The 18,496-nt window shown below is 36.1% G+C and overlaps 1 protein-coding gene, 1 long non-coding RNA gene and 2 other non-coding genes across 6 annotated transcripts; 3 read left to right on the top strand and 1 right to left on the bottom strand.

The window, feature by feature from the left end:
- The first annotated feature begins 6,518 nt into the window (after positions 1–6,518).
- LOC127264937 (uncharacterized) lies at positions 6,519–9,793 on the top strand. 3 transcript variants are annotated; one of them, XM_051294542.1, is made up of 3 exons: positions 6,575–6,667; positions 7,625–7,697; positions 8,422–9,793. In XM_051294542.1, exons 2-3 carry the CDS (start codon positions 7,656–7,658, stop codon positions 9,619–9,621), a joined length of 1,242 nt encoding a protein of 413 aa, XP_051150499.1. In that variant the 5' UTR covers positions 6,575–6,667; positions 7,625–7,655; the 3' UTR covers positions 9,622–9,793. The 3 variants fall into 3 exon arrangements, with proteins under 3 accessions (XP_051150500.1, XP_051150501.1, XP_051150499.1); XM_051294543.1 differs by lacking the exon at positions 7,625–7,697 and having other exon boundaries at positions 6,519–6,667; XM_051294544.1 differs by having other exon boundaries at positions 6,556–7,701.
- Positions 6,577–6,679, top strand: LOC127265118 (U6 spliceosomal RNA). The gene has a single exon (XR_007841911.1). It is a non-coding gene; the product is annotated as a U6 spliceosomal RNA (small nuclear RNA).
- An 807-nt stretch (positions 9,794–10,600) lies between the features above and the next one.
- On the bottom strand, positions 10,601–10,674 carry TRNAT-AGU (transfer RNA threonine (anticodon AGU)). The gene has a single exon. It is a non-coding gene; the product is annotated as a tRNA-Thr (tRNA).
- Positions 10,675–10,846: 172 nt separating this feature from the next.
- On the top strand, positions 10,847–17,062 carry LOC127264794 (uncharacterized). The gene is made up of 2 exons (XR_007841847.1): positions 10,847–13,931; positions 14,370–17,062. It is a non-coding gene; the product is annotated as an uncharacterized LOC127264794 (long non-coding RNA).
- Positions 17,063–18,496: the final 1,434 nt, after the last annotated feature.

Raw genomic sequence — 18,496 nt, 5'->3', positions numbered from 1 at the left:
TTTGGAAGATGATTTATACGAAATATAAAAATAATAAATATATATGATATATTAATATTTTTGAAAAATATATATGCTTATTTGATGCTTTTTTTTCTTTTTAATTATGCAATTTTTATTAAAAATACACCATTTCATCTCACATAATTTAACATCCAACCTAATATTTAAACCAAAATAATAATAATAATAATAAAATAATAATAATGATAACAACAATAGTTCTAAAATTTTCCAAAAATTTTCATGTAGCGCTTACTTTTGATGAAATGAATAATGTTGGCCTATTTTTATTTGTAGATTTTTAAATGCTCTATAATTTGACGATGGTTTGAATAATTTGTTAATTTTTTATTTTTTATAGTAAAAAATATAAAAATATTAATATATTTTTTTACTAAAAAAAATATTTATTGATGACAATTAAAAAATAAAATAGCATAAATTTGGATAACAGATGTTTGAATATTTATATAAAATAGAAATTCTATTATAACTTAAAAAGAGAGTGTATACATACGTGGGTCCTAAATAACAATATATAAAAAAATATGGTGGTAAAGTAGAAATCAACTTGAATTTGCCCAACAATGTAGAGAATCGGTATGAGAAGAGAGACTTGGTGAAGATATCCGCAGTCAAATCCTCAAAAGAGATAGAAGATAGATGAACAGTGCCTACACGAACATGCTGACGAACAAAGTAACAATCAATCTCAATATGTTTGGTGCGCTTGTGAAAGACATCATTATGGGAGATCTGAATTGCGTTCGTGCTGTCACAATGGAGGGAAATGGAAGAATGCTGAGGAACCCCGAGATCAGAAAGAAGCCGACGAAGCCAAAGAGCACGATACTCAGACTCTGCATTAGAGCGAGAAACGAGAGTTTGTTTCTTGTTGCGCCAAAAAACAAGGGAACTCCCAAGAAAAAAAACAATAATCTGTGATATAGCGATGATCAGTTGGATCACCTGCCCAATCAGCATCAGAGAAACTTGTAAGAACCAATGGAGAGTTGGCAAAAAAATGAAGACCCTGTAGTAGTGTTCCCTTGACATAACGAAAGATGCACAACACAACAGCATAGTGAACTGTCCGGGGATTAGTCATGAACTGAGCAACAACATAAACTGCATGAGCTATGTCAGGGCGAGTCACCGTCAAGTATATCAGGGATCCCACTAACTGCCGATAGCGGGAGGGATCCTCTAGTGGAGTGCCGTCGAAATGAGCAAGTCGGCAGTTCCCCGAGACAGAGGTGGATGCAATCTGGCTATCAGTCAGACATGAACGAGATATGAGATCAGATGCATATTCCGTCTGAGATAGAAATATGCTATCTGGAGCATAAAAATCTCAAGTCAAAGAAAATAGTGGAGCTGACCAAGACTCTTCATGTCAAAGTGTCGATGAAGGTAAGTCTGTAGATCGGATATACCAGAAGTATCACCGCCGGTAATAACCATGTCATCCACATACAACAAGAGAATAATGATCCCGGTAGGAGAACGACGAATAAAGAGATCAGAGTCATAGGGAGATGCAGAAAAGCCATACTGAAAGAGCGCAGCACTAAACTTGGCGAACTAAGCTCGGGGCGCCTGCTTCAGTCCATAAAAGGCACGGCAACTGACATACCTTCCTTGAAAAATCTGAGCCAGGTGGAGGGGTCATGTAGATTTCCTCAGATAAATCTCCATGAAGAAACGCATTCTTCACATCCAACTGTAATAATTTCCAACGTTGAACAGCGGCAAAAACAAGGAGACAACGGACATATGTCAAACGAGCAACTCGTGCAAATGTCTCCTCATAATCAATACCATACTCCTGTGAAATACCCCTGGCTACAAGGCGAACCTTGTAGCACTCAACAGAACCATCGGAGTGAATTTTGATTTTGTACACTCACTTGCAGCTAATAGGTTTATTGCCAGGAGGGAGATTGACGATATCCTATGTGCCGATTTTCTCAAGAGCATGCAATTCCTTAGACATAGCGTCGCGCCACAAGAAATCACAGTTCGCCTCACGAAAGGTCCTGGGTTCATGGTGAGATAAAATGACAAAAATGATAATCAAGTAGATGAGAGGGAGGACGACTTACACGGGTGTGTCGCCGATCAGTGGCGGCAGGAACTAAGATTTCCTGAGGGTCGGGCACAGGCTCAGGAGACGCAGGAGGGTCAACTGGTGGGGAAGGATCAGCATCAGACAAACCAGCAGGAATGGACGGGGGTTCAGGACCTGCAGGAGGAGGAGAGGAATCAAAACAGGAACGGACGGGGGTTCGGGACCTGCAGAAAGATGAGAGGAATCCAGAACATGAACATACGGGATTCGGGACCTGCAGGAGGAGGAAAGGAATCCAGAACAAAGAACGGGGACTCTGACTCAAAGGGAATGGAAAATTTAAACTCAAAGGTAAAGAACTTATGTTCCCAAAAAGTAACATCCCGAGAGATATGTAGACGATTCGACACAGGATCTCAATATCGATAACCTTTATGTTCTATCCCATACCAAAGAAAACAACACAGACGGGTGCGTGGTTCTAATTTGTTACTTTTATGAGGAGAAAGATGAACAAAGCTGACACAAGATGAGAGTAATCAGGTACCTGGCTAAAGAGCCTCTCAAAAAGTATAATATTCTGAAGGACAGAGGAGGGTAAGCGGTTAATATTATAAACAACAGTAAGAGCAGCCTCGCCCCAGAACCGATCTGGACAACTGGCAGATAACAGCATGGCTCGAACTGTGTCTAAAATATAACGATGCTTGCGCTCTGTCCTACCATTTTGTTGAGATGTGTAGAGACAAGAACGCTGGACAAGAGTACATTTGGTGGACAAAAAACTAAGAAAGATAGAATCATTATATTCGAGGGCATTGTTAGTGCAAAGAGTTTGAATAGGACACAAGAATTGAGTTTGCATTATTTTAACAAATGCAGAGTAAATGGAAGCAAGTTCAGACTGCTTACGCAAAGTAAACCCAAGTAAAGCGAAAGTAATCATCAATAAAAAGCACAAAATAATGAAACCCAGTAAGAGTAGCAATAGGAGAGGGCCCCCAAATGTCAGAATGTACTAACAAAAAAGGTTTATCAGCAATAGACAAGTTATTCAAAAAAGGTAAATCTTGTTGTTTTCCAATTTTATGATGCAAGCAATCACAAGACTCAAAACGAATTGTGCTTAAAACATCTGTATTTTCAAGAGACTTGAGTTTAGATAGGGAGACATAACCAAGTCTGAGGTGCCAATAATAGGAAGAGGAAGAGGAAGAAGAGACTACAACGGAAAGAGATGGTGTCTGGCGAGGGCAAAGGTGGTCAAGCTCAAATAGGCGGCTTGTCTTGCGACCCGTCCAAAGTATTTGACCCGTCTGCGTGTCCTGAACCTGCACACTAGAAGAAAAGAAAATTATAGTAAAATTCTGCTCAACCAAATAACCAACAGACGCAAGGTTTAGGGCTAATTTGGCAAGTATGGGTAATGCACATGGAGGTGCCATCAGCGATAAGTATAGGAGAGGATGAGGTGACGGGTTGGGAGAAATGTAAAAGGCGAGGGTCAGGTGTCATGTGGTTACAACAGAATGAATCAATATACCATGTATTGTTATCTGATGTCGAGGCTAATGAATGATGAATTGATAAAACCTGAGTGAGCATGTGACTTAGGTCCTCAAGAGTGGGAGACGGTTGAAGCGACTGTGATAAGCTAGTGGCAGCAACAATGGTAGAGAAAGAGCCGGAAGAGGATTGACAAGCCTTGGGATTCTTGGGACATTGAGGACGGATGTGGCCTTTCTGATGACAGTAGTGACACTCAACCTTAGGGCAATAGATATAAAGATAATCAACATTCGGGCAACTGCGACATTTATCAAACTGCGGTGGTCGGGCATCCTTGCGATTATCTATGCGATGAGGAGTGGAAGAGGGAACTGCCAAGGCCGAATCAAGAGTAGGAGCCTTGAGCATTTTCAGGCGGGTGTCCTCAAACAAAATCTCCTTCATCGCTGTCTCCAAGGAAGGCGAGGGATGACGATTAAACAAGGAAGCAAGCACAGACTCATATTTTGGACCAAGCTTCATCAAGAGCTGGATCAACCGAAAGTGCTCAACCTGTATGTCGGTCTCATCAATGCGATCCCACAAAGATTGTATAGTAGAGAGGAACTCATTCATATCTTGGTGCAAGTCGTGTCAGTGCATTCAAGGACCTATAAGTTGATAATAATGCATACCTCTAGTGGCCTGATATCAATGTTGCAAATAACCCCAAGCTTTCTTGGCAGTGTCCATGCGGCGAAGTTGAATCTGAATGGACTTGGAAGAGGTATTCCGAATCCAAGTAAGAATTATGTGGTTCTTACTATTCAACTCACCCAAGGCATTCTGATAGTCCGTGAGATCCTTATTGTTGAAGGGCGCCGTAGAAGTGACAACCGGAGCAACCGGTGCAGAAAAGTCGTCAGTAACATGGCGCCATAATCTTTTACCAATCAAGAAACTCTTCATGGATTCAGCTCACAAATCATAATTATCACCAGAAAGAATAACAGTAATCCCGGAAGCGTCTACACGATCCATATTAAGAGTCATACTATGAAGCGAAAAAATCAAGAATAATATATAACACGTAAAAGAATCGTGCAGAAAATCAGACTGCAGCTGCCACGCACCGACGTTGGTAGCGAAAGAAATGAGAATTAGTAGCTATGTCTACCATAATCGATCCAATTTATAATTTCATCACAAACAAAACATAACAGTAAAATTCTAAAAATAAATAAAAAATAATAAAATTATCAAAATTATACCAGCTAAAAAGTTGTATCATAACAAAATAATAATAATCATAAAGATTATATATATATAAAAGCCTTAAATCTAAAAATTGGGTTGTAACACACAGTATTTTAATATTACCTTAATGATGTAATTAAAAATAATTTACTATTTACATTATATTTTACATCATGAAATAAATAAATAATATAAACGTTGGAGAAAAAAGTCAAATTCACAAAGGGCCATCCATGACAGTGATAAGACATGATCGTGTTTTGGCCATAGAAATTTAATGATATTATAACGCCACGAGGCACACACTTGGTCCCAAAAAAAAAAAAAAAAGCTAAAATAAAATCCATAATTCAATTTATAAGAAATTTTTTTTACTAAAATCTAAATATTTAAAAGAATAGAAAAGAAAATTCAAACATTTAAAGAGTCGAATAAAACATGTTACAATGAATTAAATAAGCCAATGAGCTTTCGTAACCATAAATTATGAGTTCTAATAAATTAAAATTCAAAGTATGCAACCACAAAATCATATTTGATCATTGAAAAAAATAAAATAAAACGTGCATGAAATCATAACAAAAATATACTATTTTTATTATTATTATTATAATTACTCTTTCGGTCCGCCAAATTTATTTTCACTCTTCTTTTTAATTTGTTCACTAAATTTATCTTATTACTAATTTTCGCAAAGTCAACAAATCTAATATTTAATTATTACTTTTTATTCAACATTTATTTACAACAAATATCACTAATCTTATTACATTTTATCTCTTCATTTACTTTACTTTTTAATTAAATTTTTTAAAATACTTTTAGATGATATATAATTTTATATTTTAAAAAATTGTATGTAATTTTATTTTTTTTGAAAAATAATGTATAATTTTATTTTTTAAAAGTGATATAATTTTAATTTTTGGAAAGTAATATATAATTTTTAAATAATTTATAAATTATATGTGTATGGATCTAATGTAAAAATAAATTAAAGTTGGGGTGTAATTTATAAATATGAAAAGTTATATAAAATAATATAAAAGAGAAATATATAGAGAATATACTTTTTAGAGTAAAAATTGAAATTTATGTTTGGAGTAAAATTACTATAAATCAACTATATTTTTACTATAGCAAATAAAAAAATGAAATGGAGGGTTGGAGATGGTCTTAATTACTTATCACTTAATAGAGATAGGTACTATTATGAAAAAAAAAAAAAAAAAAAAAGGAAAAGCGAAAGGTGAGGTTTGTGGCCAATATTGAATTGTACTATTGGCGTAATTATATCTGGCCGGGGAGGTGGGGCGGGGACTAACTGCTAACAATTGGAAGTTGGGGGTGCACTAATAAGGATTGGGATATTTAGGAGGACCATTCTGAAATAATTCCAACCCATGCCTTGAAGAGTGCGGACCCATTCTGATATTGACTACTCTTACCATCAATGGTTGCTTTAAATTAGTTCCATCTGCTTGCTTAAAAATTAATAAATAATAATAATAAATCATAAATTCTATTTATTCTCTGAAGCTTTAGTTGTTGAATTATATATGTGCAAAAAAAAAAATAAATTCAGAAATTTTCTAAGGAAATAATGAATTATTCTGAGGACGTTTACTGAGCCTTAAATGAATATAGGCCCAAGTAATTCTGGCCCACTATAGGCCCAACAATTCTGACAACATCCCACACTGCCAAATTGAAAAGCTCAGTAGTCTTTCTTCTATGGCGGACAAGCAATGCTGTTCGTCCCTTCGGGGACATCCGATAAAATTGGAACGATACAGAGAAGATTAGCATGGCCCCTGCGCAAGGATGACACGCATAAATCGAGAAATGGTCCAAATTTTTTTTTTTTTTCTCCTGTTTGATCGATTTCTGTGAGGTTTTAGGGTTGGTTTAATCGTACAATTGGATATATATTTTTTCAAGTAACGATCTGTGTGTTTATTTGTTTATTCTTCGATGCTGATAGCGTCGGCGTCTGTGAGTTAGTTAATTTCTAGGGTTTTGCCTCAAGTAATACTCTCTGCCTGAATGTCTTTAACTTTTAATTTTCAAGGTTATTCTGTTTGCTGAACTCTGAGATGTTAGCTTTTATGTGTTCTGGCTTTGATTCAAATTTACATTTGTTTCTTCGATTCGAATTTCTGATTTCTATGATGTTAGCTTTTATGTGTTCATGGATTCAAAGTTTTGTGTTTTTCACAGCTTCAACCTCTCTGTTTAGAATCAGTTCGTGAATTTGCAGTGCAGCCATTTTCCAGATTAAATAGTTTTATTACACTAAATTCATTTTTTTTACAATCCTAGAAGGCTAGAATGGCTAGATAGATTATCATACTAAATTCTTTTTCTGTTACAATCTTAAAATGTCTGCAAGTGATAGAATGCTGGGGAACATTCTGGTTTGATTCAAGATAATACACTTGAATGATCTTATGATTTAGACTAAAGAGTTAGCTAAAAAGATATGTAAAGCCAATTGCATATGTATATAATTACATTTAACGTTTCGAAGATTTGGTTTTATCATTAGTGGCTAGTCGAACATCTTTGTGCCGTCATTAGTATAAGAAACTTCTTGGAAAATTGACTGACTCGTGAACTGAATTTTTCCGGATTGATGAATTTAAGGATTTGAAGTGATTAATTGCATCTGCTTTGTTCTTGTGTTCTCCCTCCTTGATCATGATTGAATCATTTTACAGTCTATGATGTTGATGACATTATTAAAAAAATCAAGTGATGGTTCCTCTTGTGTGTAAGACAAAGAACCAACCAATCTTGTTGTAGGATTCCCAAAAATGCTCCGAATTTGACTTTGATGAATAGTCGGGACATTGAGGAATATCAAGAAAAGCATTTTGTGGGTATTTACTCCCCTTCATATTTGTTTAGTTTTTAGTTTTGATTTTGAATCTTTGAATTGAAATAGTTGTTTGATGTGATATAAATATGTACTGATGTGATGCTTTGACACTAAAATTATATTTTAGTATAATAAAATAAATAAAAATTGAATGTTTGATTTGATATTTTTGGAAGAAAAAAAAAATTAAATAGTAAAATTAGAAGTAAATTACACCTTTATCAAGTTTTTGGGTATAATAAAAAGTTTTTAAAGTTTTAAACCCTAAAACCTCATTAGGAAACACACCTTTATCAAGTTTTATTGCTTCATTGGATTTTAGCTTCATTTAACAATATAAAGTGTGTTTGTTTGGAGGATTGGATTTAAATCCAACTATTCATCCAATTTTTTTTCCCCAAAAATATCAAATCAAACATTTATTTTTTTTTTTTTATATTATACTAAAAATCAATTTTAAATTTAAACATCACATCAACACCCATTTATATCACATTATACAATTATTCAAATTCAAAATTTTTATTATTCAAATTCCAACCCAAAATCAAAACCCCCAAACAAACACCATGAAAACATTTGAATAAGATTTTTTGAAACAAAAAAGTAAATATTAAATATATATTTAACGGGTTAGCCCGAGACTTCAAGACCCGATTCGGTCCATATAACTAGCCATTCGGGTCGGGTCTAAATATAAGTCGGTTATCTATTATTTCAGGAGGCGTCTCGTCATCACCTCCATCTACGAGACTCTCCGCCGATCTTAAAGCGCTGTTCGTCTCCGCCATCTCTCTTCTTCGTCTCGCCGGAAATCCAGCTCTCTGGTCAGTCAACGTCAACAAACATGAAGCCTAATTCTCGGAATTTCCAGATTTTCGTTCAATCGCCCGATCTCCAACTCCCTCCCCGTGCCATAATTTTCCCAAACCCTAACCCTAGTTTCACCCTCCGCAGCCTGAAATCTTCGATTTGTTCCTCGGCTTCTCCGATTCCAGAGAGTTCCGTTTTCTTCACGCTTAATGGCAAGCTTCTACCGGACTCCACCTCGCTCTTCCGGAATCCATCGATCGCTCCTCTCTCCACCCTCACTCTCCACGTCCGCCTCCTCGGAGGCGGCGGCGATGGAGGCGCTACAGGGGCGGAGTCACGGGACTGTTATTTGAATATGTACGCGGAGAAGAAGCCGGACAAGGTCGATCCGAATGAAATGCGCCTCTCCAAATGCATCAATTGTAGCCTTTCCAATGAGCCGTTGAGGCATCCAGTGGTTAGCGATAAATTGGGGAATTTGTTCAATAAGGAGGCTCTGGTTGAAGCTTTGCTGAAAAAAAATCTTCCCAAGGCGTTTGGGTACATCAAGGGATTGAAGGATATGATTCCGGTGGAACTGTCGGAGATTCCCGGAGATAAGAAGGTTGCTGATGTGAGATTCCAGTGCCCGATAACCGGATTGGAGTTCAACGGAAAAAATAAGTTCTTCATGATCAAAACCTGCGGGCATGTATTGAGTGCTAAGGGCTTTAAGGAGATTAAGTCGTCCACTTGCTTGGTTTGTCACAAGGAATTTGTCGAGAGTGATAAAATGGTGATTAACGGGAGCGAGGATGAAGTTAAGGAGCTGTGGGAGAAGATGAAGGAGGAGAAATTGAAGGCTAAAGATAATGGCAAGAGGTCGAAGAAGGTTAAGAATGGTGATGCCAATGGAGAAGAAGTTGCACGGCTAACCGGTACAAAACATGGGATTGAGGGGAATGGAGTCAAAACTAGTGCCAACGGATCGAGCAAGAAGTTAAAGGCGGCTGTTGTAGCTCCGGCAAATGCAACAAAGGAAATCTATGCGTCGATTTTCACATCCTCGAAGAAATCTGATTTCAAGGAAACGTTTGCTTGTAGGTCGTTGCCTTTGGGTCGAAACTGATGAAATGGTGCTTGTGAGGTGATTTGATTCTCCTACTGTTTGTATTGAGTCTACTCATTGTCGTTATGCTTATCTATAATGTGCTTTGATGTTTGATACACTGATATTGCTCGTAACTATAGAACTATTTTGCATTGGTTGTTAATAAATTTGTGAATCTTTACTTGCTATTGATATTTATGTTTTGTCTAGAGGTGATTATTATAGGTAGATTGGCATCGTTGGTTGCTCGGAAGTTTGTTAATTTGAGTGTGATATTACTGTTAGTATAAACATTGAATTTGATTACAGTGGTTGAATTTTGTGGCGTCTGATCCACAAGGGTTCATCTCTCTTTGAACTTTGAAGCCACTACACTAGTTCTTGTATGCCCTTTGCATGTTTGAACTAAAGCGCGGGAATATGATTTATTTTTGGTCTATAATAGAAACAAATTGGTGGGATTGAATATTAGGCGCTTCTTGTCGCCATGTTGTTTAATTTTTTCTCGGGTTTCTTGATGATCTCTTGAACCCATGAATTCCTTCTCGAATTCTTGTCTCTCTGAAACTCTTGTAGCCTTGAGATTGATGCAACTCATGCTGCTTAATTGTTTCTCGAGTTTATTGATGATCTCTTGGCCCCATGAATTCATTTTCGAATTCTTGTGTCTCGGAAAACTCTTTGTAGCTTTCACATTGATGCAAAATGGTAAAAGAGAAAAAATGATCCTTGTTGAGAGTCGAACACGATTCAATCATCTGTTGAGCCCGTGTGAATTCGACCTCGGATTCTTGTCTCTGAAAACTCTAATGTTAAATCATCCGTTGAGCCCGTGTGAATTCGACCTCAGAATCCTTGTCTCTAAAAACTCTATTAGGTTTAAGATTGATGCAAAATGGTAAAAAGTGAAAAATGGTCTTCTTAAGAGCGGAAACTCAACTAAATCTGGAAGTTTTGTCTCTCCAAAACCACTGTTTGATGCAAAAAAAAAAGAAACTGCTCTTGTTGAGAGTCGAACTCAAGACCTCCCGCTTACTAAACGGGTGCTCTAACCAACTGAGCTACAAGAGCTCTATATTTTTAGTCTTTAGATTATCAGAAATAACAAACGAACCTAATGCAGTCTCCGAAAAAAATACTGTAAAAAAACCCTTACGCTGGAATTGACCAAATTACCCTTGGTATTTGTTATTTAGTGCCTTCTAGGGTCTTCAATCGTCTTCCCCAAATCCCTACTCGGCGGTCTCTGAGGCAGCACGGCGGAGAGCTCTGCGGGAATTTTTTTAAGGGTTGTTGCCCCTCTCCGCCTGTAAATGATGCCCAGCCCCTCATCTCATCGGAAAATTCTTCCGATCGATTATCAACAACCCTTTCTACGCCACCGGACTTGTCCGGTGTGCGTCTGTATTTTTTTTTTTTTTTTTTTCTTTTCGGTTCCTACACGAGCCGAGCCGAGCTGAAGAAGAATAAGAGGAAGAACCTGTTGCATGTATGCATATATATATATATATATATATTCGTCCCAAATCAAAGGCTGTGATGATGATATGGTCCGGGTAGGGTCGGTGGGGATGATGCGACCCGTATCTTGGCCGGGCGAACCCGGATCCTCTGTGACCGGGTTCTGCAGCCATGGCGGCGCCGCCGTCTCTTCACCGCTGTTTAAAATATCTGAGCCTTACTTTTTATTTGATTTTTGTGTTTCTTGTCAACGAAGAAAGACAACGAATTATAGGTCACAAATATTAAAGAAGTTTTGGGTAAAGATTTGAGTTAGGACAAAGGTTTTAATGGAAAAAACACACCATAGATCGCGAATCAAGTGTGTTTGTTTTGGGGATTGGATTGGATTTATACTATTCATCTAGTTTTTTTCTCCAAAAATATCAAATCAGAACACTTATTTTTTATTTTTTATATTATACTATAAATCAATTTTACATTCAAAATATAACATCAACATCTATTTATATCATATTATACAACTATTCAAATTCAAAATTTTTGCTATTCAAATCCCACACTCAAAATCCAAAGTCCTCGACAAACACACCAATACTTCACAGGAATTGATAAATTCTGAGTTAAATTTCAACGGCAGGGATGAACAGAAAAATGCCCAAAAGGACGTGGATATCAATCGACAAAAATCAAATGTAACGAATGAACAAAACATAAAATCTAAAAATCCTCGAAATTGACAAATTTGAACACGGTTATAGAAGAAGGAATTGTCCAACTCTTAGAACTTCGCAGAAATCAATCATTTCAAAAAAAAAAAAAAAAAAAAAGGCCATAAAAGAACCCTAGAAATTGACTTACATCCAAGGAACGGATAAAAAAAATATTTGGACCATTTATTGTCCGCCTAGATGAGGAATTACTGAGCTTTTCAATTTGGCAAAGTGGGATGTTCTCAGAATTGTTGGGCCATGGTGGGCCAGAATTACTTGGGCCTATTTTAATTTTTAGGCCCAATAGACAGTCTCCAATATAATTCATTATTCAGTAGCGCAGTCCAAAACATTTCTATAATTTGATTTATTTCTTATTTAAATAAAATATCAATTTTCTGTAGTTTAAAAAATCAAACGCATCTTCATCTACAACAATTCTCAATTTTATGACCGTACATTTTTTATGACCAGAATGCCCTTGATCGTCGTCTACTTAATGCTTGCTAGGGTTCTTCAATTTTCCCCAAATCCCAACTCAGAGGCAGCGCAGCGGAGAGTTCTGCGGGAATTTTTCGAAGGGTTGTTGCCCCTCTCCGCCTGCCAATGAATTTCGTTGCGCCAATAATCAACAACCCTTCTACGCCGCGACGCGCCGTCGCCGGGATCTCACCGGCGTCGCTGTGCGTCGGCGGCAAGAGCTCGAAGGATATCGAACATATTCTGCGAGATCCATTTCAATTCAATCCATACACGAACTCATTCAAAACCAAACATACCCTTTTTCTGCAATGATTACCTTTCGGTTCGAACCGCCGGTTTCGGTACGCGCGTGCGATCAATCTGAGGCTGTGATGATGGTTTCTTCTTTGAGTTGGGTCGGGCTGGGATTTCGCGGCCCGTATCTTGGCTAGGCGAAAGCCCGGATCCTCTGTGACCGGATTCTGCAGCCATGGCGGCGCCGCCGTCCCATTGCCTGTGTTCTTTTGCAAGATCTGAGCCTCCTCCCTCCTGTCTTTTCCTCCCCCATTAAGATTTTGTTTCTCCATTTTTAGGAATTCTATCCGATTTTTCAACCTGCCTGTTCTTCTATGGGATGAATTTACAGTTATCCGAGGAAGAATTTTATCATAGTTCTAAGGAACAATGAAGTCTGTTTTAATGGTTAATTACTTAGAGGTCAATTTAACTCCCAACTTTTGAAGAAACAGTCTCTACCTTCGTCATCTACATCTGTATTTATTATAATCTTCTTAGTGTTCATTCTTACATTTTTATTTTTACTTTTTAAGATTTAGATTCAATTTCGAAAGAAAAATTAGTTTTTTATATGAACATATAGTATTTGCAGCAACAGGTATAATTTTACTTACCCTGTTTTTCACATGTTGCCGAATTAAGATCAATTAGGGTTTATTGTTTCCATTTCGAGCTGAAATTGATCTTGGCAGGTATTATTGGATTGTGCTGAACAGATGATTTGCATAATAATTTCTTGAGCTCATTATATTTGTTATTGTGTTTGTTCTTGTACATGATTTCGTCGAGTCTTTTGTTATTGTTGCTTCTTGTTGAGAAAGTTGCACAAAAAGTATTGGTTGTGGTGTGCCAATGAATCGATGAAATGCCGAATAGATATCTTCTTTGATGGAAAATTTATTTGACTTGTTTTGAAGCCAATGGTAGTGTTTTATAGAATGACATATAGATTAACTTTATAATCGATGAAAAAGAATTCCTTTCTAATTTGATTGATGATCTATAATATAAATCGTCAATTAACTGCAGATTTTGTTTCGTTTGCAACCATGTCTCTTTTTTATGTGGTGATTGTCCGGATGTGTGATCTGTAGTGAAACTAACTGAGTTCTCAATCATTCTTTAGGTTGTTTTCTTTGTAAGGATTTGAGACTAAGTGGGACAACACTTTTGGATCTTGTTTGGTCCGCGGCCATGTCTCTTTGGTATGCGGTGATTAGTTGGATGTGTGATTTGTCGCGAAACTAATTGAGTTTTCGATTGGTTTCTGGTTTATTTTGTAAGAATTTGAAATGATCGGCGAATCTCCTAGTTACACGTAAAGCTTCGATGGTCAATTCAGGATCATGTGATCATTTTAGTTATGCCAAGAAAGCTTGAAGTTTGCAATTCCAGGTATCATTGAGCATTTGGATATTATTTCCATTTGGCTTTGGCCATAACATAGAAATAAATTTGTAATTTGTGTTTTGATTTGTAATTAAATAGAAATAAATTGCCAAAAATCATAACTTTTTTATCCCAAGGTTTGATGGTTATTAGCTGTTTGATTTGTATTTTCTTTTCATTTCCTGTGATGTTCTAATGGAATGTTTGTCTTGGGTGAATCATTCATCATGAATTTTTACTTGAAGCAATAAAGTGCTTAAATATATTGATGAATTTTGTGTATTAATCAATTAAAATAAGTGATTTAATATAATATGTTGAATGGAAAATAAATATTAAATGTATTATTTTTTAATAAATATGTATATAATTGTAAGATAAATAGAAATGAAAGGCATAATCTACTCCCCTACTAACACATCCCTTTCCTCTTGTGTGGAGCAGATACCAAAACATTGCACATCATAATTACGAGGACTCCAACTCCTTTCACCAGCATTGACAGCGGTCAGATCGCGAGGAATGTGGTTGATGGCACGAGTGAACATACGACAATGTTCATCTAACATTGTTTTGATTGCAAGTTGCTCACTCGCCATTTGTCGCAGGAGTTTGCGGGCTTAAAAAAATAGACTTGCCAAGTCCATCGGGGTCGGTTCTTGAAAATCATTATGCAGACCCTCCAGGTTTGATTTTGGGGAAAAATGGGTGGAGTAAACAATTTCTTCATCTGGTATGGGAGGATGGATGTTGTGATGTGACACCAGCAAGGTAATGAGAGCTGGATACGGCAATTTTTTGGATGTCCTTCTTCAGGTTACCATGAGCAAACGACAATTTTTGAAATCACCAGAAAGCCATAATTCAAATGGTTAGCAAAACTATCAATGGCAGGAAAGAGATTATCTATCTCGGTGCCAATTGAGGAACCATTTGAAGTGGGGAACACATTGTAACCAAAACAGGCACTGAAACTTCATGGTGAGTCCCTGACTTGCGGACCTCGTCTCCTTAAGTAGCTTTGCGGCCAGACACCATGAGGGTTACATCCCGATTTGATTTTGTCACAATTTTACATGGCAGTTGCTCAGAATTGTCAGTAGGCAGTCGTAACAACCTGTTGATCAAATCTGGGCTTAACTCGATCAATTATCCACGGATGTATATCTTGTGAAACCACTGTGAACCTTCTACCAAGACAGGTAGGCAAATTAGCATAAAATTCTCTAACAAGTTTGGAATAATACCTCATCAAGCTAACAGCCCAATGGAAAAGTCATTTTTCCGTAGGTACTCCGTGAATCCAACGTCAGTGTGTTGTGGACTATTGAATATCATGTCACCGATAAACTTCATAGGTCCAAATCGTTGTATTTATATCGTTCTGCCTCATCATCAAAGTTGATTTCATCCTAGCACATTCTGAAGAAATCATTCGAGGAACATCATTATGTTCTCGAAACTTTTCCCACTTAAGCTTTTCTCTCAGCTTCTGTAGATTCTTTTTCCGTTTTTTCTTCGGAGGTTGTGACGACTCTGGAATATCAAATGCAAATCAAGGACCTGTTGAGACTGAAACAGAGGTCCCTACACCTACAGATGTTATGGTTCATGATACTCCCGACATGATAAATCATCGGCTGATATTGATGATAACAGTGTTCCAACAGTCCCCTTGGCCAAACGACAAGCTAAAGTTGATATTCCTGAGTCGTCACAATCTCCAAAAAAATAAAAAAAAGAACGGAAGAAGAATCTGTAGAGAGAAAAGCTTAAACGGAAGAAGTCTCGAATACATGGTGATGTTCCTCGGATAATATCTCCAGAATGTGCTATGGATGAAACCCATTTTGATGATGAGGCAAAACGATATAAATACGACGATCTGAACCTGCAAAGCTTTATCAGCGAAATGGTATTCAAGTTTCCAAGACACTAACGTTGGACTTACATAGTACTTACGGGAAAATGGACTTTTTTATTGGGTTGTTAGTTTGACAAGGTATTATCCCAAATTTGTTAGAGAATTTTATGCTAACTTTCCTACAACTGTCTTGGTGGAAGTTTCATAGTGACAAGACATACATCCTTGGACAATTGATCGAGTTGTACCCAAGAGTTGATCAACAGGCTGTTACGTCTACCTTTTGATAATCCTGAGCAATTGCGCTATAAAATTGTGATATAATCAAATTCGGATGTAACTCTCATGGTGTCTGGCCGCAAAGCCACTAATTTTGAGAGACGAGGTCTGCAAGTTAGGCAACTCACCATGAAGTTTCAATGTTTGTTTCGCCTTTATGGTTACAACGTGGTCCCCATTTCAAATGGTTCTTCCATTGGCACCGAGATGGGTAATCTCTTTTTTGCCATCGATAGATTTGCTAACCATTTGAATCTTGGCTTTCTGGTGATTTCAAAGACTTTTTGGTGATTTCAAAGATGGTCAAGTTTGCTCATGACAACCTGAAGAAAGACATCTGCAAACCGCCGTACCCAACGTTCAATACCATGCTGTTATCACATCACAAAATCCATCCCAAACCAGAAAAAGAAATTGTTTACTTCGCTATTTTCTCCCCGAAATCAAACTTGGAAGGTTTGTATAATGACTTTCAGGAATTGACCATGATGGAGTTGACGATGGACTTGACGAGTCAGCTTTTCTAAACCCGTGAACTCTTGCGTGAAGTGGTGCATGAGCAACTTGCAATCAAAACAACGTTAGATGAACATCGTTGTATACTCTCCTTCAAACTTCATTCCTCGTGATTTGACCGTCGTCGATACTGGTGAGGAGGAGCTGAAGTCCTCATGATTATGATGTATAATATTTTGGCATATGCTCCGTGCACGGGGGATAGAAGTTCAAGTAAGGGGAGTAAATTATGACTTTGGTGTTAGTTGTTTTTGCTGATTGTTTTTTTGGCTAGGTCTGATGGTTATTCATTTGTTGCTGTTGGACAAAATATAAAATGCCGTTGTGGATTTTGATTTTTTAGTTTAAATAGTTTGAATAATTGTTTAATATAATATATATTGATGTAAAATTTTGTAGAAAAATCACAAAAATTCCTTTTTATTTTTATAGATTGAAATGTTGGCTTTGTTTGATATAAAATTCACAATGAGTATTACGAGTTTGATCTAGTTATACCAAATTTAAATTCTTTTCAAACCACCACACCATCTCATTACATTACATTGGAAACAAATCAATTATCTTCAACATAATTATATTACAAATTAAAATCCTACAAACAAATATATTTTAAAAGTCCAAAACCAAACATGCGCTACCAAATTCCAAATTCTTATACTACTAAAATTATTCCAAAGTATACTATATTCTTATATTTATATACTCTTTCCGTCTCATATATCTATTTTTTCATTTTAGTCCGTCCCATAACAAAGTGTTTATTTCTTTTTTTTTTTTTTTAGTAACGGTACTATCTACCAAACATCACAAATACACTTACAACAAATGTCATTACCTTTGTATCACACATACTAACAAGGTTATTTTAGTAATTTCTACTATATCCTAATATAATACTAATATTTTTAAAACTACGTGCGAAAAGCAAATTGATACTTCTTCTTGGGACGGAGGGAATATAACACTTAACTTTTTTGTATTATCACCCAAAGAATATAGTATTATTATTTTTATCAATTTCATATCAACTTATTATCCTCTAATCTTTATTTGCATTTGAACATATATTGTGTCTGATTTAAATCAATTTATTTTTTTATGCAAATTTTAAATAAATAAAACAAATATTTTTTTAATAATTAATTAGAATTTATACATAAATATTAAATGCAGTACTTTAAATAACACAAATTAGAGATATATATATTAAAAATTGCAAAATAAATCTTTAAAAAAGCGAAATTACAAAATAACCCACCCCGAAATTGACGTTATCCGATTGAGTTCCCATTTTCTCCGTAGTGCACTATGCAGGACAGGACAATTAGTTAGAGATGCTCTAAATAATAGTAAAAATTATATTTAATATAAAAGAAAATAAATTTTCCATGAAAAAATAAACTATGAATGTGTTGGTTTTGTGTTTTACATTTGAGTAAAAATCATTTTCGGTCTCATTCAATATCATAATTATCAATTTTGGTTACATTCAATTTTTTTTTATTAATTTTGGTATCATTTAAACGAAAATTTATCAATTTTAGTCTCAAAATGGTTGATTGGGACTGAACACGGCTATGTTGGATGACTCCGAAGGTGACTGGGTGTCTCAGGTAGCCAACACGGCCGTGTTGATTACCCTGCACTTCTGAACACAACCATTTTCCTGCACATGTTCTCAACACAGCCATGTTTCTGCTCATGTTCACAACACAGTCATGTTGCAATGTTCATGACCTGTTCTCAACACAACTATGTTTAAGGCTATGTTCATGACTATGTTTTCAATATAATCATATTGTAGGTCGTGTTTATTATTATTTTCACTTCTTGGTTAAAATTATTTTTAATATATATATTTATAATTCAACAAAAATATTTTTTACAACTATTTCGTAATATAAAAAAT

This window comes from Andrographis paniculata, unplaced genomic scaffold, assembly GCF_009805555.1.
Source record: "Andrographis paniculata isolate CXL003 unplaced genomic scaffold, ASM980555v1 Contig71END, whole genome shotgun sequence".
In the NCBI taxonomy this organism is placed as follows: Eukaryota; Viridiplantae; Streptophyta; class Magnoliopsida; order Lamiales; family Acanthaceae; genus Andrographis; species Andrographis paniculata.
The sequence above is the reverse complement of the archived record's forward strand: the minus strand, read 5'-3'. Positions and strand labels throughout refer to the sequence as shown.

Bases quoted from the DNA above. Each gene is read 5' to 3' on its own strand.
- LOC127264937 (XM_051294542.1), top strand. From the start codon at position 7,656: ATGAATAGTCGGGACATTGAGGAATATCAAGAAAAGCATTTT. The intron at 7,698-8,421 runs GTGGGTATTTAC...CTATTATTTCAG, and splicing joins AATATCAAGAAAAGCATTTT to GAGGCGTCTCGTCATCACCT.